The sequence below is a fragment of the Carex rostrata genome, chromosome 2 (assembly GCF_964058835.1).
Source record: "Carex rostrata chromosome 2, lpCarRost1.2, whole genome shotgun sequence".
NCBI classification, from domain to species: Eukaryota; Viridiplantae; Streptophyta; class Magnoliopsida; order Poales; family Cyperaceae; genus Carex; species Carex rostrata.
Genome location: NC_135919.1, coordinates 8,687,249 through 8,709,662, shown reverse-complemented (window position 1 = coordinate 8,709,662; position 22,414 = coordinate 8,687,249). Strand labels below are relative to the sequence as shown.

Below are 22,414 nucleotides of genomic sequence, written 5' to 3'. Positions count from 1 at the left end.
AACAAATCTTGAATTGTTTCGAATTGTTGCACTATAACCTACCCGAAATCCCAACAGTGGTATCAGAGCCACTTGTGTAGAATTAATTATGGATTTCTGATTGTTAATTAGATTAACGTATCAATTTAATCGATTGGATTGATTAAAATTATACGAATTAATTTGGCGATTTATGTGTGGGTTAAGGAATAATTAAATAATCATAACAATTAGATTGTTCTGGCAGAATTGAATTAGTTGGATTGATTCGAATTTTAGGTTAATTAAAATTAATCTGAAAGTTCTGTTTTATGAAAACCGAATCAGTTAGACTGATTCTGATATATGATTATTTTATGAATCTGAAGAGAAATTGTTTAAGTAATATATACTGTATTACAGAAAAATAACCGCCGATATTATGTACGGGGTAAGGAAACCCCCTCGTATTGCTTTATACATGAGCCCATATTTAGAATTATATTCTATATCTAACTTTGTTTTGCAGTTATGGAATATGTGAATAGTATGATCCCGTTGCCTTGTGTGTATATGTTGTAATAAATGAATGAATGATGTGTGTAAATGCGGCCTAAGGTGCCCCATGAATTAATTTATTATATAATTAAAAGTGACTTGCATGTCGCTTATTATATATCATTTATACGGTCTGCGAACCGTTAAAATTAGGACATGTATGTATTTTCTTTATTGCCATTAGAGTAGTTATTTTGGTTAGAATAAAGAAGATTACATGAAGGATGGATGGTGGCTATTGTCAAGTGGAGTCTTACAATGGAGATTGTCATGCCATGGATCATACTATTTCACTTATGAATTGGGCTCATGTTATTATTTAATTGTTTATTATATAGCATGTTTTCAAAATAAATAACAAAGTCCCTTAAAGAAAAATTAAGTTTTATGCCTTTCCAAAATCTCTAACCTATCAAGGTTTCGATCGCTAATTGATGGGCTTGCCAAAGCAAGGTATCATTAGTTATCTTAATGAGGTAGGATGTAAGTGTTGGATACTTATATATAGAGAATTGGTTTCACTTAACTAGGCTATCAAAACGTTTTTGGGCCTTGAGGCATAGGTTTGAGGAGCCGGGACATGGAATGTCATCTCGAACAAACCAAGAGTTATATTAGATGTAATTAGCATGGGAGTGCTTACCTAAATAACTAAATTCAAGCAGTGATGCCAAAACTCACTTGAATTTGGTGAAATATGGATCTTGGTCCGCTATGTGGTTTTATATGGGACATTAAAACACATAGTGGGAGTAAAACTTTAGTTAAAAGGTTTTTCTAAAAACATAAACTTAAGTCTAAATTTCTGCATATTTATTTTGTTGTAGATTTGGTAAATGGATGTCAAAACTGCTTTCCTTAATGGAAACTTAAATGAGGATGTGTACATGACACAACCCGAAGGTTTTGTTGATCCAAATAATGCTAGGAAAGTATGCAAACTTCGAAAATCTATTTATGGATTGAAACAAGCATCTCGGAGTTGGAATATTCGTTTTGATGAAGTAGTCAAGGAATTTGGATTCATCAAGAACGAAGAAGAACCTTGTGTTTATAAAAAAACTAGTGGGAGGGCACTTGTTTTTCTTGTCTTGTATGTGGATGACATTCTGTTGATTGGAAATAATATTCCATTGCTTCAATCAGTAAAGTCTTCGTTGAAAAATAGTTTTTCAATGAAAGATTTAGGTGAAGCAAATTACATATTGGGAATAAGGATCTATAGGAATAGATCAAAAAGGCTAATTGGATTGAGCCAAAGTACATACATTGACAAGGTGTTGAAAAGATTCAACATGCAAGATTCAAAGAGAGGATCTTTACCTATGTCAAGTGGCATAAGTCTCTGCAAGAATCAGTGTCCTTCGACACAAGATGAGCGAGACCGCATGAGTAAGATTCCATATTGATAAGCCAAAATGATATATGTTGAAACCTAGGGTTTGTTGTGTAAATTAAGCTGAGTTTTGTTGAAATTAGAATTTAATTAGGTTAGAAATATTTAAAAGTTCAAGTTACCGCCCTAGCTGTGTTTATTTTGTAGGCAATCAAGTGCTTGGAGCTTAACGGAGGAAAACGAGCTATCTGGAGCAAGAAAGCACGAAGTCTGGCGAATTTTCACTTTTATTGCGGGTCGCAATTAATTTATTGCGGGTCGCAACCAACTAGTCAGAACTGATTTGCAGAATAGAAAATTTGTATTATTATTGCGGCCCGCAATGGAGGTTATTGTGGCCCGCAATAAACAGTTCCAGAGCGAGATTTTTGCTATTATTAGTTGTTTTTACTTTCTGAAAAAGGGATAACTGTTTTAGGGACGAATTTTAGACATTAGAAAGAGAGAAAAAGCACAGGAGAATAGGGAGAAAAAGGAGAGACGAAAGGAGGGAGAAGAAGATAGCGAATTCTTCGAGCGGTTACATTGATTTCTTTCTTTTAGAACTCTTTTACTTGTTATTTCTCTTGTGTGCTTCAGCCATGATTGGCTAAGGTTATTTCCAGGGTTGATTAGGGTTAGACTTGAAACTTATGTCATGGATTAGTTGATTTTATATTATATTTACTTGTTCCTTGGTATGATCTTTTCTTTATATTATTTGATTGTGATAACTTAATCGAAATTGCATGAAACCCTAGGATTCGGTATTTACAATTGAGAAATTGAGTATTTAGTCCTGACCATAAAGAATAGGGTATTTGATAGGCTAAGTACCGAGAGGCGACGCTTATCTTATACGGGCTTAACCCGATAGGTTAGAAAATTGTACCAAGTACCGAGAGGTGACGAATAACTTTCTATACCAATTGGGACAGTTAAGAACTTAATATACTTTGGATTAGTGTAACTAAGTACCGAGAGGTGACATTTATGCTAATTTAAAGACGGTATTAACATAGAGATATCACTTTATACCGATAACATTAGACTGTGCCTTCATAATTATAAGAACAACCTTAATAAATCAATTAATCGTGACATTAGTGGATAGGAACCCTAAGAGACCCTGATTTCTCATTCTTGCTTAAAAACCACATTTAGACCTAGAATTTAGTTAATTCAATTTGATCAGCAACAAACCAAACCATCATAAAAACAAACAAATTCCTTTTATTTCCTTTTACTAAATTAAATTAGTAGGTTAGGTTTAATATTCCGAATTGTCCCTGTGGAGACGATCCCTAAGTACTACTTGACAAGGTTGTACACTTGCAACCGAATTGAGGGTAAATTAGAATTTATTACTTGTGTAGTAAAATTCACATCAAGTTTTTGGCGCCGTTGCCGGGGACAACGGTGAATATTATTTCGGACCTAAGTAATTTAGTTGGTAATTGTTTTTAATTTTCTTTTATTTCCTTTCTCTTTTGATTTAGGTTGAAATCTGGCAGAGGAACCTCCAACTCCGGACGCCACAGATTTGGTAGAGTGGTTTTCGAGGAGAGGATCAACTCATCTTTTTTACCATAGAAGAAACAAGCACCCGACAAGGGGACCTTTCTTTCCCTTGAATCCACGCCGGCTAGACATGTCGTCCGGCAATGATGATGCTAGGTTTCAAAACCTCCAAAGAGAAAGGGATCGGATGGCTAATGAACTTCAACGGTTGAGGGCAGCTAACCAAGAGAGAGAAAATCTTGAAGCAGCCGATGCCAACCGCCCTTTGAGAGACTTTACGGCACCTAGGGCTGAGGAAATCCACCTGGGGTACACTGCACCTACTATCAATGCTGAGGAATACCAAATTCCTCCTGCATGGGTTAGCATGGTGCAGCGAAATCTCTTCCATGGTCTGCCTCATGAAGATGCCACGCAACACTTAGCCAACTTTGAAGAAATCTGCAGTACAATCAAGGTACAAACTGTTTCTCCTGATGATCTTAAAGTGATGGCCTTCACTTTTTCTCTTGCAGACAAGGCTAAAGGTTGGATAAGGGGACAACGGCCCGAGAACATGAACACTTGGCCTAAGGTGGCGAATGCTTTCCTCAACAAGTTCTTTCCACCATCCAAAACAAACTCCTTGCGCCATCAAATCCACAATTTCCGACAAAGAGGAGATGAAACCATGAGCGAAGCGTGGGAGAGGTTTCAAGAGCTGCAGAGGTGCTGCCCTCACCATGGTATCGAGGGGTGGAACCTGTTGCAAATCTTCTACAACAGTCTTCTGCCACAAGACAAGGGTATGCTAGACGCAGCCGCTGGAGGTAGTCTCATGAACAAAGGGGCTGTTGATGGATACAAGTTGGTTGATGACATGGCTCTCAACCAAAGCCAATGGCACAACCCTAGGGAGACCCCGGTCATCCTGCAACGGGGAATGAAGGAGGTGAACTCGAATTCAAGCATGGCCGCAGAAATTGCCGCTTTAAATCGCAAGATTGATCAAATGAGCGTAAAATCGGTAAATTATCCTTCTTCTCTTCCTTGTTCAATTTGTGGTGGGACCAATCATTTAGCACTCAATTGTGGTATAGGTAATGAGGTTAGTCATGAGGAAGTTAATGCCATTAACCAAGGCAATTTCAAACCAAATAACAATCCTTACTCAAATACTTACAACCCCGGTTGGAGAAATCATCCAAACTTTTCATGGAGACAAAATGACCAAAATACCCAAGGTAACTCAAACTTTAATAAACCAAATCAGGGTTATGGTAACCAAGGGTATAATTCTAATGCACAACCAAAATCCAATCTTGAATTGATGATGGAAGCATTTATGACAAGTCAAAACCAAAAGTTTGATGAATTGACCAAAAAGGTAGACATGTTGGCAACCCAAAACAAAATGCTTGAAAACCAAGTTGCACAACAAGCTACCCAATCCTCCCGCCAACCGGGTTCCCTTCCACCAAAACCCGAGAACAATCCCAGGGATGTCAAGGCAGTCAGGCACATGCTTCGCAGCGGTACGCAATATGAGGATCCACCTATGCCAAAGCATGCCTATGTACAGCCGCAAAGTGAAGAGACAAGAAGCAATGATGAGCACATCTCCACACACGAGGATTCCGCCTCAAAGGAAGCTACACCAATTGCACCAAGCGACCCTGCCATTCAAGCGAATCCATCTCAAGATGAGCCACCAAAGGTAAGTGCACAGGTACCTCTCTACATACCTTCTCATAAATTTGCACCTTTTCCTGGTAGGCTTAAGAATGAGAGAACTGATAGGCAATTTGCTAAATTCCTTGAATTGTTGAAACAATTGCATGTAAACCTACCATTGACTGAGGTAATGACCCAAATGCCGGTTTACACCAAATTTTTCAAGGATATCCTTTCAAATAGGCGTAAACTTGAAGAAGTCCAAATGGTGTCCCTAGACTCAAATGGTAGTGCCATGGTAATGAATGAATTGCCCAAAAAGTTTGATGATCCGGGTAAATTTTTCATACCATGTTCGATAGGAAATGTCCAATTCAAACGTGCACTATGTGATCTAGGAGCTAGTGTAAGTCTTATGCCAAAGTCGGTTTATGATAGGTTAGGTGTGGGGGAACTTAAGCCAACTAGAATTTCTCTCCAATTGGCCGACCAATCGGTCAAGTTACCCCTAGGAGTGGTAGAGGACTTGCCAATCCAAATTGGTAAATTCTTTGTACCAATTGACTTTGTTATGGTAGACATGGATGAGGATATTCATACACCACTTTTGTTGGGTAGACCATTTCTCAATACAGCAAAAGCTGTGATCTATGTCCATGATGGAATCATAACAATGAATATCGGTGAAGAAAAATTGACATTTGACATCAAAAGATCGATGAGATATCCATCTAACGATCAAAGCGTGTTTAGTGTTGAGATTCTTGATAGGTTGATAGATGAGGAACTCATAAACAACTTGGAGAAGGGTTCCTTTGAATACTGGATGGATCAGGAGTGCGAAAAATTCGACCAAACAAGTTCTGTAGACTTTATTGCGGCCCGCAATGAAATTTATTGCAGCCCGCAACCAATCCAGACAGAGACTCTGCAGAATTCAGAAATTATTGCGGCCCGCAATAACCCTTCCCAGATTGACAAAAAGCCTATTCTGAGCCCAATTCTTCAGGTTTCAACTACCGAAACTCTTCCCAACTTTGCCGAACCCTCGAAGGATGCACCCAAGGTTGAACTTAAGCCATTACCTTCGACCCTTCGATATGAATACCTCGGTCCAAACCAAACCTATCCCGTTATTGTCAACGCATCCCTCAACCAAGACCAAACCTCACAACTTCTACAAATCTTGAGGATGCACCGAAAGGCCATTGGATACACCATTGATGACCTCAAAGGAATCAACCCTTCTATCTGCATGCACCGCATTCTCATGGAGGAAGGACACAAGCCAACCATTGAAGGATAGCGAAGATTGAACCCGAATCTTAGTGAGGTGGTGCAGAAGGAGATTCAGAAACTTCTTGATGCCGGCATCATCTATTCAATCTCCGACAGCAAATGGGTGAGCCCAATCCATGTGGTGCCAAAGAAGGGAGGGACAACCGTGATAGAAGGGGAGAATGGCGAACCGATTGCAACACGACTCGTGACGGGATGGCGCATGTGCATCGATTATCGAAAGCTAAATATCGGCACGCGCAAGGATCATTTCCCTCTTCCGTTCATTGATCGACTGCTTGAACGGCTAGCTAAGCACTCTTTCTTTTGCTATCTTGATGGTTATAGTGGATTCTTTCAAATACCAATTCACCCTGATGACCAAGAAAATACCACTTTCACTTGTCCATACGGTACTTTTGCATATCGTAGGATGCCCTTTGGTTTGTGCAATGCACCTGCAACATTTCAAAGGGCTATGATGGGTATATTTTCTGACCTAATTGAGAAGTATATGGAAGTTTTCATGGATGACTTCTCGGTTTATGGTACCACTTTTGATGGATGTTTGTTAAACCTATCTAAAGTCCTACAAAGATGTGAAGAGGTAAACCTTGTCTTGAATTGGGAAAAATGTCACTTTATGGTACAAGAGGGTGTTGTTTTAGGTCATGTTATTTCTGCTAAGGGTTTAGAGGTTGACCGTGCAAAGATTGAGGTAATTGAAAAATTGCCTCCACCAACAAATGTTAAAGGGGTTAGAAGTATTCTAGGACACGCTGGGTTTTATAGAAGGTTCATCAAGGACTTTTCTAAAATTGCCAAGCCCTTGACTAATCTTTTGCTAAAAGATGCTCCATTTGATTTTACCCAAGAGTGTCTAGATGCTTTTAATAAGTTAAAGGAAGCATTGATCTCCGTTCCCATCCTGCAACCACCAAATTGGAACGAATCTTTCGAGATTATGTGCGATGCGAGCGATTACGCCATTGGAGCGGTACTAGGGCAACGAATTGACAAAAAGCCGTGCACCATCTACTATGCAAGCAAAGTTCTAGATGAGGCTCAAGTCAATTACACCACTACCGAAAAGGAGCTACTTGCAGTGGTCTTCGCCATCAACAAGTTTAGACCTTACCTAGTTGGTTCCAAGGTGATAGTCTACACGGATCACGCCGCGGTTCGCTATCTTCTCACGAAAAAGGATGCCAAACCCCGTCTCATCCGTTGGATTCTCTTACTCCAAGAGTTCGACCTGGAGATTAGAGACAAGAAGGGTACCGAGAACCTTGTAGCTGACCACCTTTCGCGCATAAAACCTGAACCAAATGAAGACTTACCCATTGATGACTCTTTTGCCGATGAGCAGCTCTACCAAGTGGGTAAAATCGAATACCCATGGTTCACGGATATTGCCAATTTCCTTGCATGCGGAGTTCTACCACCCTACCTCACATACCAACAACGGAAGAAATTCTTTGCGGATACCAAGCACTATTTTTGGGATGACCCATATCTTTTCAAGCTTGGTGTTGATGGGATTCATAGGCGTTGCATTCCACAGGATAAGGTTCAATCAATTCTCCACCATTGTCATTCATCACCATATTGAGGACATGCCTCAACCAACAAGACCGCCGCCAAAGTCCTGCAAGCGGGTTTCTTTTGGCCAACTCTTTTTAAGGATACAAGGCAATTTGTCGTCTCTTGTGACAAGTGCCAAAGGTTGGGAAATATCACCAAGCGACATGAGATGCCTCAACAAAGTATCCTAGAAGTCGAATTGTTCGATGTGTGGGGGATTGACTTCATGGGACCATTTCCGAGTTCATGCAACAACAAATACATCCTTGTAGCAGTGGATTATGTCTCCAAATGGGTAGAAGCGATACCAAGCCCAGGGGCCGACTCAAAGACCGTCAAGCGCCTTTTCCAAAAGATAATTTTTCCAAGATTCGGTGTTCCAAGGGTAGTGATCAGTGATGGAGGTTCTCACTTCATCAACCGCTCCTTTCAAGCCCTAATGGAGAAATATGGTGTAAGGCACAAAGTCGCGACTCCGTATCATCCACAAACAAGTGGCCAAGTTGAAGTATCGAACCGAGAGATTAAGCATATCCTCCAAACTGCTGTAGGCTTGACCCGAAAAGACTGGAGTTTGAGGCTAGATGATGCACTTTGGGCATACCGCACGGCCTACAAGACACCAATTGGCATGACCCCTTTCAAGCTTGTCTATGGCAAGCCATGTCATTTGCCAGTCGAATTGGAGCATAGGGCATTCTGGGCTATCAAGTCCCTCAACTTCGACATGCACCAAGCCGGACAAAAACGCATCCTCGACTTGCACGAACTTGAGGAGATCCGTCTCAATGCGTATGAGAATGCCAAAATCTACAAGGAGAAGACAAAACAATGGCATGACAAGCACATCATACGAAGGGAGTTTAATATTGGTGATTATGTTTTATTGTTCAATTCACGTTTTAAACTCTTTGCAGGCAAACTCAAGTCCAAATGGAGTGGCCCGTTTCAGGTGAAACGCGTGTTTGAACATGGGGCGGTAGAAATTTGGAGCGAACGAACTGGCGCATTTAAAGTAAATGGCCAGAGACTCAAGGTGTACCATCATGGAGAACCGGTTGAAGGGAAGATTAACATCTCCCTTACCGATGCACAAATGAACTAAAAGGAAGAATGGTCAAGCTCAAGACCCTAAAAGAGCGCTTCTTGGGAGGCAACCCAAGCAATTTACCTTTTTGCATTTTTAAATTTCGTACTTTAAAATTTATTTGCATTTAGATAGGTTAATTTAGGTGTTTCAGAAGATTTCAGCCTTCTTTGCGGGCCGCAATTAATTTATTGCGGGCCGCAATGAAGCAACCAGAGAATTCTGAAGCTTAAGTTTTAATTTTTGAGTAAATTGCGGCCCGCAATTAATTTATTGCGGGCCGTAACCAAGTAGTCAGAGTCAAAAAAAAAAAAAAAAATCTTGCGGCCCGCAATGGAGGCCCAACAGACGCGAAAATTGTGATAAAAGGGGGGGCTTTTCTGCAAAAAAAAAAAAAAAAAAAAAATTTTGTTCTCTTCTTCTTTCTCCCTCCGCCTTTTCTTCTTCTTTCTCCCTCCGCCATCTCTTCCTCATCTCTCCCTCATCTCTCTCTCAATCCATTTCTCCCTCATCTCTCTATCAATCTCTCTCTCAATCCATTTCTCCCTCATCTCTCTATCAATCTCTCTCTCAATCACTTTCTCTCACTGTTCCCTAACCCGATCCGCTAACCCTAACCCCTCCGCAGCCACCACCTTTTCGACCCGCAGAAACCCTCCTCCGAAACCCCATTTCTCCACCGCAACCCTTATTGCGGCCCGCAACCGGAACCATTGCGGCCCGCAAAACATCAATCAGAACAAACACCAACCATTACGGCCCGCAATTCCATTTATTGCGGCCCGCAACGACAAACACAGAGCATCCAGCAGTCTCCACAGCCATATTGCGGCCCGCAACCAGGTTTATTGCGGCCCGCAATTAAACTCACAGAAGGCATTACTTGGCTAATTTTTCTGGAATTTGGAGCAAACACTCGGCGTTTGGACTTCTCGATTGCTCTACTCGACTCCATCACTTCACATCAGTTTGATTGCAAACATTTGGTTGTATCTCAAACTCTCTCTAATTTAAATTACTTCAATTGAATCAAATTGGTAAAATTGTGAATTGAGATTCAACCGACCAAATTGGTAATTGAATTGATTGTGAATTGTAATTGAATTGAACCAATTGAACACCAACCATGCCACCAAAAACCAGGGGCAAGGGTAAGGAGGTGGCAGAGGAAGATTTCATCCCCCCCAAAGCGTTCCAAACAATATAGGGGAGGAGCCGGTACCAATAGTGGGTCTGGTGATATCGAAATGTCTGACCGGCCTGACTAGACCACTTTACCTCAAAGTCAGTGGCCTGAAAACCGTGACACTGACTATGGTCTTAGGTTTGTGCATCCACAAGCACGTGCAAATTTTCAGATTCTTAAGACCAAAAAGGTTGTCCAGCCCAAATACGTTCACATACCTACCCTTCAGCAGTTGGGTATTCTGGATGAGGTTCATTCCCTCATGTCTTCCCTTGGTATCTGGGACTACTGTACCAGACCATTTCCTGCATACCGCACCTTGACCTATGAGTTTTTGTCTACACTGCACATGGAGGATGACGTTTTATTGCAGTACTATCTGGACGGTGCAGAGTACCAGATCACAATTGAGGAACTCAGCAACCTCCTGGGGTTCCCTCACCAGCCTGATGCCGTGACGGTGCCAAATTGGGAGCCGGATTCCAGCTTCTATGACTTCTCCTGCCAGCTGATTGGTGGTCCGAGGCGGACATACAAGGCCAGTCAGATCAGCCACCCGGTGTTTCGCTACATCCAGCGTGCTCTCGCCTTCACCATCTTTGCACGCGGTGAGACAGTGGGCACCATGGGCGAGTGCGAGACATACTTCATCTACGCCATGATCCATGCCCTGACCAGTCCCGAGAAATTACCCCACGTTGGCAGCTTCTTCATTGACAATCTACTGAACGTGAGGACAAATGCCACTCTGGGCGGTATGATCTCCTGCGGGGGCTTTGTGACCCGTCTTGCCATCTACCATGGGGCCATTCCTGCAGACGGGCCAGTTTTCAAAGTCCCTGCCCATCGCCTCCAAAAGCAGACCGAGTTCATAGACATGGCATACCTTCAGTCGGCTGGCATCTTCTCTCACGTCGGAAACTCCTTCTTCTTCATCTCCAGCGGTCGGCAGATTCCCGTGCCTCTCCCGATACCGGTCGATAGGGCAGATCCCTCCACTTGGATTCTGCCCCTTGATATGGCACAACCGCAACATCCTGCCGCACAAGCCGCTGTTGATCCATTTGGGATCCCTGGACCTAAGCAGCCTCAGCCTCCTCCTCCATTTTGGGCTCCCGGTCCTGACCAAGTGACTCCGCAACAAATGTTCGAGTTTATGCAGACCATGAACACCAATATCACAAAGCTGCGCGACTATGTGGAGGAGTAGTTCAACTCTGTAGATCAACAGATTGCAGACCTCCGTACTCACATAGGAGGGCAGTTTACTGAGCAGAAGACCTACATGACGGGTCAGTTCAGCACTTCTCATTCCGACATGACTCGGCTCACCGATCAGATGGGGCGCATGCATTTCCAGTACACGGACCTTGCAGGGACGGTAGATGAGATAGCTGAGCAGCAGCATGCCACCTTCTATCGGACGGACCGCATCTACGGGCATATGTCTGACTCCGGTTTTGTTTCTGCTGACCCGATACCGCGTCGCCGCCGACCTACGCGTCCATCACCATCAGCGACTGGTACATCTTCTCAGGGGACTGCTACACCTCCTCCACCACCTCCACCAGCCTGATTTCTTTGTGAGTCTCTCTTATCTCATCTTTTTACCTTTCATTAGCTTGTTTATTGCACCGAGCCGGTGCCAATGTTTAGGCTTGGGGGGGGGGGGTAAAATTGTAGGAATTGTATCTTAGGTTATTTATTTTTATTTGTTTGTTCGCATAAAAACAAAAAAAACAAAAAAAAACAAATGGTAAGTTCTGTGCTATTTAGGGGAAAAACAATTAAATTTGAATGTCTTGAGAGAATGTCAAAATCTAAGTGGGTAAGTAAATGGTATAACCACATGGCGCAAGTTGGAATAATAGTTGGTAAGTTTATGTTTTATGACACCTTGGTACCTGTGGTCTTAAATTAGAACCTCTCTACATGTTGAAAATCAAGTCTCAAACGCGCAATGCCAAGAGTTTCCGAAAGGCTTGGTGCCCGTAGGAGACTTTGCGCGAGACTCAGAAATCCTTTCTAATTGGACTTAATTGAACAAAGGTGTAGACTGAAAAAAGTGAGTTATGTTGGATTGAAGTCCTTAGGACAGATACATCCGCATAAGAATAATAAAAAAAAAAAAAATATATATATATATATATATATATATATATATAATAATAAAATAAAAATGAGTGAAAAAAATGAGTGAGCCAAAAACAGACAGATGCACAAGTGAAAAAAGTCAAAGCATCAGGCACAGTCTACACCCCTAACAAAAATTTAATCTTTAAAGGATTTTCTGGAATTGGTTGTCACTTGTAGAACGGGGAGAAAAATTTAGGATTAACTAATTCTGAAGTGTCATATAGATATAAACTTGCTTAATTAAATTCGAAACGTGCGTTTGTGAGGTGAAGAAGATCATTGAAAGAAACCCGCATAATTTTATTTTTTTTGAAACCCTCATGCCTTGAATTAAATTGTTTGAACTCTAAATTGCCTTGACTGACCAATTTTATTTTCAAGTCTTTAGGATAGTTTAGATAACTTGGTTTAAAATATATAGACAAAACCCGGGAATCCCTGTGAGGGTTTAGACTTGCTTGGGACAAGCAAAGACTAGGCTTGGGGGAATTTGATAAGCCAAAATGATATATGTTGAAACCTAGGGTTTGTTGTGTAAATTAAGCTGAGTTTTGTTGAAATTAGAATTTAATTAGGTTAGAAATATTTAAAAGTTCAAGTTACTGCCCTAGCTGTGTTTATTTTGTAGGCAATCAAGTGCTTGGAGCTTAACGGAGGAAAACGAGCTATCTGGAGCAAGAAAGCACGAAGTCTGGCGAATTTTCACTTTTATTGCGGGCCGCAATTAATTTATTGCGGGCCGCAACCAACTAGTCAGAACTGATTTGCAGAACAGAAAATTTGTATTATTATTGCGGCCCGCAATAGAGGTTATTGCGGCCCGCAATAAACAGTTCCAGAGCGAGATTTTTGCTATTATTAGTTGTTTTTACTTTCTGAAAAAGGGATAACTGTTTTAGGGACGAATTTTAGACATTAGAAAGAGAGAAAAAGCACAGGAGAATAGGGAGAAAAAGGAGAGACTAAAAGAGGGAGAAGAAGATAGCGAATTCTTCGAGCGGTTACATTGATTTCTTTCTTTTAGAACTCTTTTACTTGTTATTTATCTTGTGTGCTTCAGCCATGATTGGCTAAGGTTATTTCTAGGGTTGATTAGGGTTAGACTTGAAACTTATGTCATGGATTAGTTGATTTTATATTATATTTACTTGTTCCTTGGTATGATCTTTTCTTTATATTATTTGATTGTGATAACTTAATCGAAATTGCATGAAACCCTAGGATTCGGTATTTACAATTGAGAAATTGAGTATTTAGTCCTGACCATAAAGAATAGGGTATTTGATAGGCTAAGTACCGAGATGCGGCGCTTATCTTATACGGGCTTAACCCGATAGGTTAGAAAATTGTACCAAGTACCGAGAGGTGACGAATAACTTTATATACCAATTGGGACAGTTAAGAACTTAATATACTTTGGATTAGTGTAACTAAGTACCGAGAGGTAACATTTATGCTAATTTAAAGACGGTATTAACATAGAGATATCACTTTATACCGATAACATTAGACTGTGTCTTCATAATTATAAGAACAACCTTAATAAATCAATTAATCGTGACATTAGTGGATAGGAACCCTAAGAGACCCTGATTTCTCATTCTTGCTTAAAAACCACATTTAGACCTAGAATTTAGTTAATTCAATTTGATCAGCAACAAACCAAACCATCATAAAAACAAACAAATTCCTTTTATTTCTTTTTACTAAATTAAATTAGCAGGTTAGGTTTAATATTCCGAATTGTCCCTGTGGAGACGATCCCTAAGTACTACTTGACAAGGTTGTACACTTGCAACCGAATTGAGGGTAAATTAGGATTTATTACTTGTGTAGTAAAATTCACATCACATATGTATCCGCAATTGGATCTATCATGTATGCTATGCTTTGTACACGTCCCGATGTTTCATATGCTTTGAGTGTCATAAGCAGATACCAGTCAGATCCAGGTGAGGGTCATTGGATAACAGTGAAAAATATCCTTAAGTACTTGAGAAAGACTAAGGATACATTTCTTGTTTATGGAGGTGAGGAAGAGCTTGTTGTATCTAGTTATACAAATGCAAGCTTCCAAACTGACAAAGATGATTTTAGATCGCAATCTGGATTTGTATTTTGTCTCAATGGAGGAGCTGTAAGTTGAAAGAGTTCCAAGCAGGAGACAGTAGCCGATTCTACAACAGAAGCTGAATATATTGCTGCTTCAGAAGCAGCAAAAGAGGCTGTTTGGATAAGAAAGTTCATTATTGAACTTGGTGTGATTAAAAGTATTGAAAATCCAGTGGATCTGTATTGTGATAATAATGGAGCAATCGCACAGGCTAAAGAGCCAAGATCACACCAAAAAATCCAAACACATACTTCGACGTTTTCACCTTATTCGAGAGATTGTGAATAGATGTGATGTTAAAATATGCAAGATAGCAACGGATGCAAATGTGACAGATCCTTTGACTAAACCTCTTTCGCAAGTTAAGCATGATATGCATACTAGAGCTATAGGTATTAGATACATGAGTGATTGGCTCTAGTGAATATTATTGTGTTACAGAGGTTTATAATTTAGATGTTTGTTTGTATGTTTATGTTTTATGAATAAAACAATATAATGTTCCTTGAATAATTTATTGCTTATTATTTATCATCAATTCGATGAATTGGATCGTAAAACTTTATAATGGAATGCAATATTATTCTAAATAGTCCCTAGTCTTTATTGTTAGTCAGAACACTAATAATTTATGGACTGGTATGTGGATTGATTGTGGATGATCAGGTTTTACGGATCATTGATATGGGATATCCAATGCAATCACATGGATACATGTTTGATAAACATGATATTGGACAGACCCGCTATAAAATACTGTATGGATTATTATGTGTCATAAGTTTATTTTATACAATATTTTGTTGAATCCTTTGACTTGAGATCATCATTGATTTCTTCAATGAGGATTGTATACTTTAATGCTATCAAACGTTAGCCCTAACCAGGTAACTATAAAGGTAGTAATTGGGTGTATTATGAATCATGTGAAGAAATGTGAGTGATCAAGATGGAATTTATCCCTCTCATGTATTGAGAGTATGATATCTCTGGGCCCCTTTAGAAAGATAGATTGAAAAATGCATGGCCGTGCTATATGGTTGATAGTCAATCATATGAAAGTCAATCTAACTTTGGTATGAGAAATCAAAGATTGTACTGTACAAAGTTGACACATATCCTACTTTGAGTACAATCAAGATATCAAGTGATAAAGGGATTAACATAAATAATTGTGAGGTACTTGTCGGATATTGACATTCATATAATTTGGGTAGTCATAATGCCCTGCTAGGGACCGCTTATGATTTGTGTGCCGAAAAGGACTTTCAGCTCACTGCCAACATTATATGAACCTATTGGGTCACACACAAGAACAAGGTTGAAATCAAATTTAATATATATATTAATTTCAGACAAATGTATTAGATGCATTAATATTTGGAATTAGAACAAGTGGGAGACTGTAAGAAGTGTTCTACAGGCCAAATAATATGGGCTGAATTAATATATTAAGTCTTATTGGGCTAGGCCCAAATTCTTGATCTGATCTGATCTGATCTCAGATCAGATCACGTTTTCTGAAGAGATGCATCCAGATGGTGCAACTGAATGGATGCATAAGTATTATAAATATACATGCAGCAGTTCGGTTTTTGTTTGTTCCAGAAATTCTGTTCCACAGATATCAGAAATCGTAAGAGAGAAAGAAAGAGAGAAAGACGGGGCTTTCAGATTGATACTAGCATATCGACTGATTGTTGATTTTGGCTTTGTTCGTGTGGATACTGATAGAGGCGTGATTGCTAGGCTGTTGCGTGGATCTGACACGAAGGAAAGGAGAAGAAGGCTACTGCTAGACTTGAAGATTCCGCTGCGCGTCTAGTGGTAAACTCTGTTTTAATCCTAGAATTAGTTTTATACTTGGATTCTGGTTTTCGGGTAGTGAACAAATCTTGAACTGTTTCGAATTGTTGCACTATAACCTACCCGAAATTCCAACAGTAAGGAGGGAGGGGGGAGAGAGAGAGAGTTGCTTTAATTTTTTTAATGTATATTTCCTCTCTATTCACATAAGCTGCCCTGTTAAAACTTGTAGGCCACGATTCAACTCGAAAATTCTACAAATTCCAATGCACTCGACACTTTTCAAGGCCATCAATATCTCAAAAAGTTTTTGGGGTGATATATTCTTTGATCCTAACCTATGTAGAAATCTCAGGACAGGACCCTCGATATCAGCAAGCCGGCATGGCTCGAATCAAACATAATCGAGGTCTCACATCATGGGCATGAGTTCCTGTTAGATGACACACACTTTGTCAGAAAACAAACTGTTCCCCCCCCCCCCCCCCCCCCCCCACAATGCTGAGTCATTTACACTGACGAAAATTTACAACAGTGACAACTACTGGTATACCAAGGATGACCTGGCACCGGTTTGGTGTAATAATAATGCTTCTAATCATGACTCATGGCACTTTTAGGATTCATTACTACACAGGAGTTTGATGGGTTTGTGATTAGTACAGAGGATGTGCTTCTCACACAACGTTGGCCGGTCAGGATACAGAGATGCAATTGTAGCCGCGGTGATGTGAAAGTTATTGATTTTGCCAGAAATTTACAAGAACCAAGACTTTCTGGAAAGGCAATTTGAAGGAACAGGTCTATATACCTTCCTGTTGTGAATTTTTATTTGGGCCTTGGTTTTTCTGCTTCAATTCTGTTTCTTTTCGTCTTGATTTCTTTAGATAGTGTATTAGGTAGTGGTGGGATGATTAGTATTTGGATTCCATTGGGGGCATGTGCAGTGTTATGGTACAACATACATATTTGATTTTTGCATATCTGTCACTCGATAATTTATGCATTTTTTTATATAATTTAAATAAACTAAAATCTAAAGGTCCTGGATCTACCATAATAAAATTGTAATTTGAAGTAACCATTTTGAAACAAAGATAAAGTAAATAAGGCTATCAACATTTGATAATACACAGTGGGAAAATGGGTAGTTTAGCCAAAGTAAGCAAAATTGAAAATTGAAAAAAAAAAAATAAACAGAAGTATAAAAACTACCTAATTACATCTATAAACAACTATATTTTGGAAAAAACTGTAATTGGCCCTCCTTGAGCCCCTATAACGCATAAGACTATTTTCAACTGATATCCACATAAAATCTGTCAACTTATGCCCCAATGCACTGTTTATCTTTACAACTAATTTTCTTTTCCTTCCTAATTCAAAAAAGAAAGAACAAGTTTCACTTGTTTGTGTGTAATCTTTTACACAAGCAACCTGGTAAAGGATTTGCATAGAAATACTCCTCTTGTCTGGGCGTAAATCCGGGTTTTCTCTCATATGGCCCGCCTTGCCTGTCTTTATGATCTATCTTCACTTTGCTTTGAAATTTTTCCCATGTTATGATGCCACTATCTAATTTGTCGATCAGCTGAACAAACTGTTGCCTGGAAAAAATATGATACAAAAATTGTCCATTGTGAGTTGAAAATAGTTATTTTCTTCAAATGATAAAAGATCAAACAAATGTAAATATATTATACCTGTCGGGGTTAATTGTCTTTTTAAACCCTTCAAATCGTCTATGACCCTGCACTGCCTTGGCCATATTGCCATCATAGGTATACACAAACACATCGCTCTCAAGTGCCACTATATAATCCAGAGCTGCAAGTCGGTTCTGGTACAGTTCAAGGGGTTCCAGCTGAGCTGTTGTGGCCAGACTATAATGGGTGTAAATATTTGGATACTCAGATTTCAATACATCCATGCTATTGGATCCGTAAATTTCACCTGCCACTATGTAAATATTTGTATCTGAAGGGTACCCCATGGCCTTGAGAAAAACAGCAGCTTCTCGCGGCGTCATGGGGCAGCCGCCTTGCAACCGCCTTTCTTTGCTGTTAATCTCTTTTTCTTTCCAGTGGTGCACCTGGTACCGCATCTCTCTTAACTCCTCACCTTCTTCCTCTGTCAGGTTATGGCTGCACCCCGTAAATGACAACATGTCCTTCTCATACCTGTCATTTTATATTATTTTTTCCTATTAAAGCTGGCTTTCATATAATTAATTTAAATTTCCGTTCACCTTGGTCTGTTATTGTACCAATACGTACCAACTGGTAGGTACTATACTCATTCTCGATGATACATGCGCAGGGGAAAAAAGGGATAGCACTATGTAGGACGGAACAGCATATTTTTGTACTAGAGGTATGACCTCTACTGGTAGTATAGCAGGAAAGTTTGGTATCATCCATATACTATGTACAAAAGATACGAGCTTGATTTGTTTTCTTACCACTGTAGTTTGGTCTGTGTGGATAAAGTTAATAGTTGTTAGATGCACGGATACCTGAATTCATTTTTTTGAGATTCGTGCCATATTGAAATAAATGGTTAGGATCTCATTCTACCGGTCAGGTATGCCTTTGGGGTGAATTTTGAAATTTTTGATGAAAATTAGTGGCATGATTTGGATTTGGGCTAACCACACGATTGAAAGGATATCTTGAAGTGATTCTTCATAAATGATATGTTTAGTAGAAATTCTTAAAATTAAAAATTTCTGAAATTTTTCCGCTTTTTACATTTTGACCCCTGATATGTTGAGACAATTCACCAACCTTAAATGAAGTGCAATGTAATGATTGGTGCCATTTCTTAGCCTATCAACTAATGTCCTCCCCAGCACTTCAATCTCTTCCTTATACCTCAGTGCCTCGTAATTGGCACGACATCTCAACCGTTGGATTGAAGGAGCAAGTCCATTGTTACCTATCCGCGCATCAGTGTGGGTAAACTTAACCACTTTGTATTTCTTCAAGGTTTTTGCAAAGTTCCTATAATAAGAGGCCTGTATAATAAGAAGTCAGAATCTAGATTATGTTAGAAACTTCAAATAAATAAAGAAAAAACAGAGATCAATGCACTGACCCTAGACCATGAGGTAGGGGCTCGCACTAGAGGCCTAATTCGTGTTAAGGCTGATGGAATAGATTCTATGATGTTAATGTCATCCTTTAAAACTTCAATGAAGTGCTTCAAATCAAATATATCTTTGAATTCACTGCAACAATTTATCGTGGATAATATTATTTTCTATCTTTAATTTTTCTCTTAAAGCAAATTTACTGATATTATGAGACTTCCACACATGCCTTGGGTCGGTCCAGAAGGAGTCATGGTCCAATGTTGGGATGACAAGTGTAGCATTCATTAGCTTTGCTATGGCAACCATGTCACTAATCTGTGTATACAAAAGAAAATTGTGAGAGATTTCAAATTTGACCCAAAATTCAATTAAATGTTGCGTGAAAAAAAGACATGAAGGGAATTAGTGCATACTCCCATTCGCATCTGGTTCAAGCCCCCATTAGCATGAATCATCAAATAGCCAAGAGTTGCATTATTACTCGTTCCTGGAGTGTGATTAGCCAATACAATGTCAAGTTAATGCATGAAAGAACTAATCTGAATTTAATTATTGCTTAAGAAAAAACAAACATTTTCAGGGAATAAAGAGGGGAAAATAGCCTACTGTGTTTAATTTTTGGATGTTCGATGCATTTGCTGTAACCATCAGGATTTGGTTTCATCCAAATCTCAAGTACCTGTCATAGAAAGCATTTGTCAGTTATGCAATTAAATCTCAATAGGATTCTCTATCAAACATTTTTGATGCAATTAAATCTTCAATAGGATTCTCTATCAAACATTTTTGCCTTGACTCTATCAAAATTAAATGCTGATTTTAATTTCTAGATTAATTTCTTCTATGCAAACAGCCAAACACTGTAATCCCTCCTTTTTTCTGAAGTTGTAAATTGAATGCTATCTGTTGAACAGAGAGAATTTGCTTCGGGTCTCATTGTCAGCAAATATTTTACTAATTTATTTCATGAAACGTTGAATAAGTATAACCAATCATAAGAGCTGATTTTCATTAATTAGAAGTCCTTTTAAATATATAAAATGTGTCTTTGTTAAGGTAATTAATTTTCCTTTATCCATATCTCCTGGTACAGAACCACTGAACCCCTATCCTATTATCTCCTGATGTTGTGCTTAAAAAGTGGGACCCACTCCAATTAATTATGCCCCCCCCCCCCCGTTTTTTTTTTTTTTTGCTATGAACTTGAAGCACCAGGTGGTATCTAAAAAAAGCTTCTAGATATATAAATTAACAATAATGAGATCCCTTTGCTTATAGTTCTAAAAATGTACTTTCTCTTTTAAGAGAAAAATCAGCTTCACCAGTACCTCTTGAATAAGCAAAGTCCACAATAACCAAGTAACTAACTTCAGCTAGGTACTTCTCAAAAGAAAAGCAAATATATGATTACTATTTTACAGGTTTCCATATATTACTCAAAAGGGTCATGCTTTCTGTGTGCACTATATATTTTAAATATACTGTTGTTTAAATGAATATATGCCAAAAGTAGAAGTATACTACTGATAACCTTATCTCTTTTGCTTATTAAGTATAATAGCTTTTTAGAGAACTTCATCAAGATTACTACTTTAATTATCTAGAAATAGGATCATATATAGTTGATTTCAAATTTTACTGATAAAGTAAGGCATAAAAATATATATTAATTCCAACTGGAATCTAATCATAAGCTGGTGCACAATACTTCACTGGTTGAATGATGATCTAATGCTTAGTCAAGATGACAAGATCACAATAGGCTTAATTAAACTCGTCCATAGTGACAACCACATCAAGTTTGGTTCTTCTATAACACTTACCACTGTTGCAATTTATGCTGACATTCATATTTACAACAACACACACTGAAACCATCCTATGATAAGTAGCTTTTACCATCCATGAAACTTCACAAAAAGATGGGACCCACATAATAATATCACATATTGCAATATATAATATAGTTTACTATGCAAACCTACCAATGAACTTCACAAAAAGATGGGACCCACATAATAATATAACATATGAAACAATTAATCACATATAATTTAAGCTTGTTCTGAATTTATATGACATTAGAATCAAACTGAACACCATGCAATGAACTGTCATATATATAGGTGTATATATGCATACCGGCGGTTCGGGTCTCCTGACAGGTCTGGTCAAGTTCTCCTCCTTCATCCAACTGGAACTATGCGCGACTCGATCTCCAATCCCTACCTTCCTAACAAATTTCCCTTTATCAACACCGAAACCAAATCTGCCAATCCGGTATGAACACAACAAAAAGCTCATTAACACAAGGAGAGAAAGTAGCACCACCACCATACCCCTCATCCAATCGGTCAAATTTGCTAATGAAACAATTCTCCACTTGCAAGGTTTTTCTTTAAAGAAAGCGCACGGTGCATAGCCGTAGTAATCCTGATGATTTGAATTGTCCTCAGCTTCCTCTGATGACTGACACAATTTCTCACAATCGGTGAGTCGTCGGCGCGTGATCGGCGTGGTGCCGCCAGCAATTGATGCCATGTACCGGTTTTCTCAAGGCCTTGAAAGGAAACTAATCCGTTTTTTTTTTTTTTAACGGGAGGTGGTTAGGTAGTTTTTTTGGGGGAGAGGAGAGAAAGAGATGGATGAGGGAGAGAAAAGCCCGGGAAACAAACGGTGAAATAAGGTTCTCTCTCTCTTTTCTCTCTCCTAGTATTTCTTTTTCAACTTTTATTTTCTTATATATATATATATATTTTTGGTAACCGTTTCTCCCTCCAGAATTAGATATAGAGAGGAGCGACGCTTCGCCTCTCCAGCACGATAGTTTATACATCAATGCTAGCTTTCTATTTATATATATACATGTTACTGTCATGATTCACGTTATGTACAAGTTATAACAAATCATGGTTTGATGCATGATATATATAATTAATTAATGCTTAATTATTGGAAGCACGCACTACTAGGCTGCTTGTTGATCTTTTTGAAGGTTTACTAGGGTGTGGGCATCCATCTGTCATCACAAGCTGTTGGGTTCTACCAATAAATATTAATGCAAT

The 22,414-nt window shown here is 39.1% G+C and overlaps 1 protein-coding gene across 1 annotated transcript; it reads right to left on the bottom strand.

Annotated features, from left to right (window-relative positions):
- Window positions 1-17,353: 17,353 nt before the first annotated feature.
- On the bottom strand, window positions 17,354-22,105 carry LOC144572942 (O-fucosyltransferase family protein). Its single transcript, XM_078322590.1, has 8 exons — window positions 21,492-22,105; window positions 19,956-20,028; window positions 19,763-19,836; window positions 19,576-19,664; window positions 19,352-19,484; window positions 19,042-19,271; window positions 17,959-18,435; window positions 17,354-17,862 (listed from the first exon to the last, which is right to left on the bottom strand). The coding sequence occupies exons 1-8, from the start codon at window positions 21,888-21,890 to the stop codon at window positions 17,658-17,660; spliced, it is 1,680 nt and encodes a 559-aa protein (XP_078178716.1). The 5' UTR covers window positions 21,891-22,105; the 3' UTR covers window positions 17,354-17,657.
- Between the last annotated feature and the right edge of the window lie 309 nt (window positions 22,106-22,414).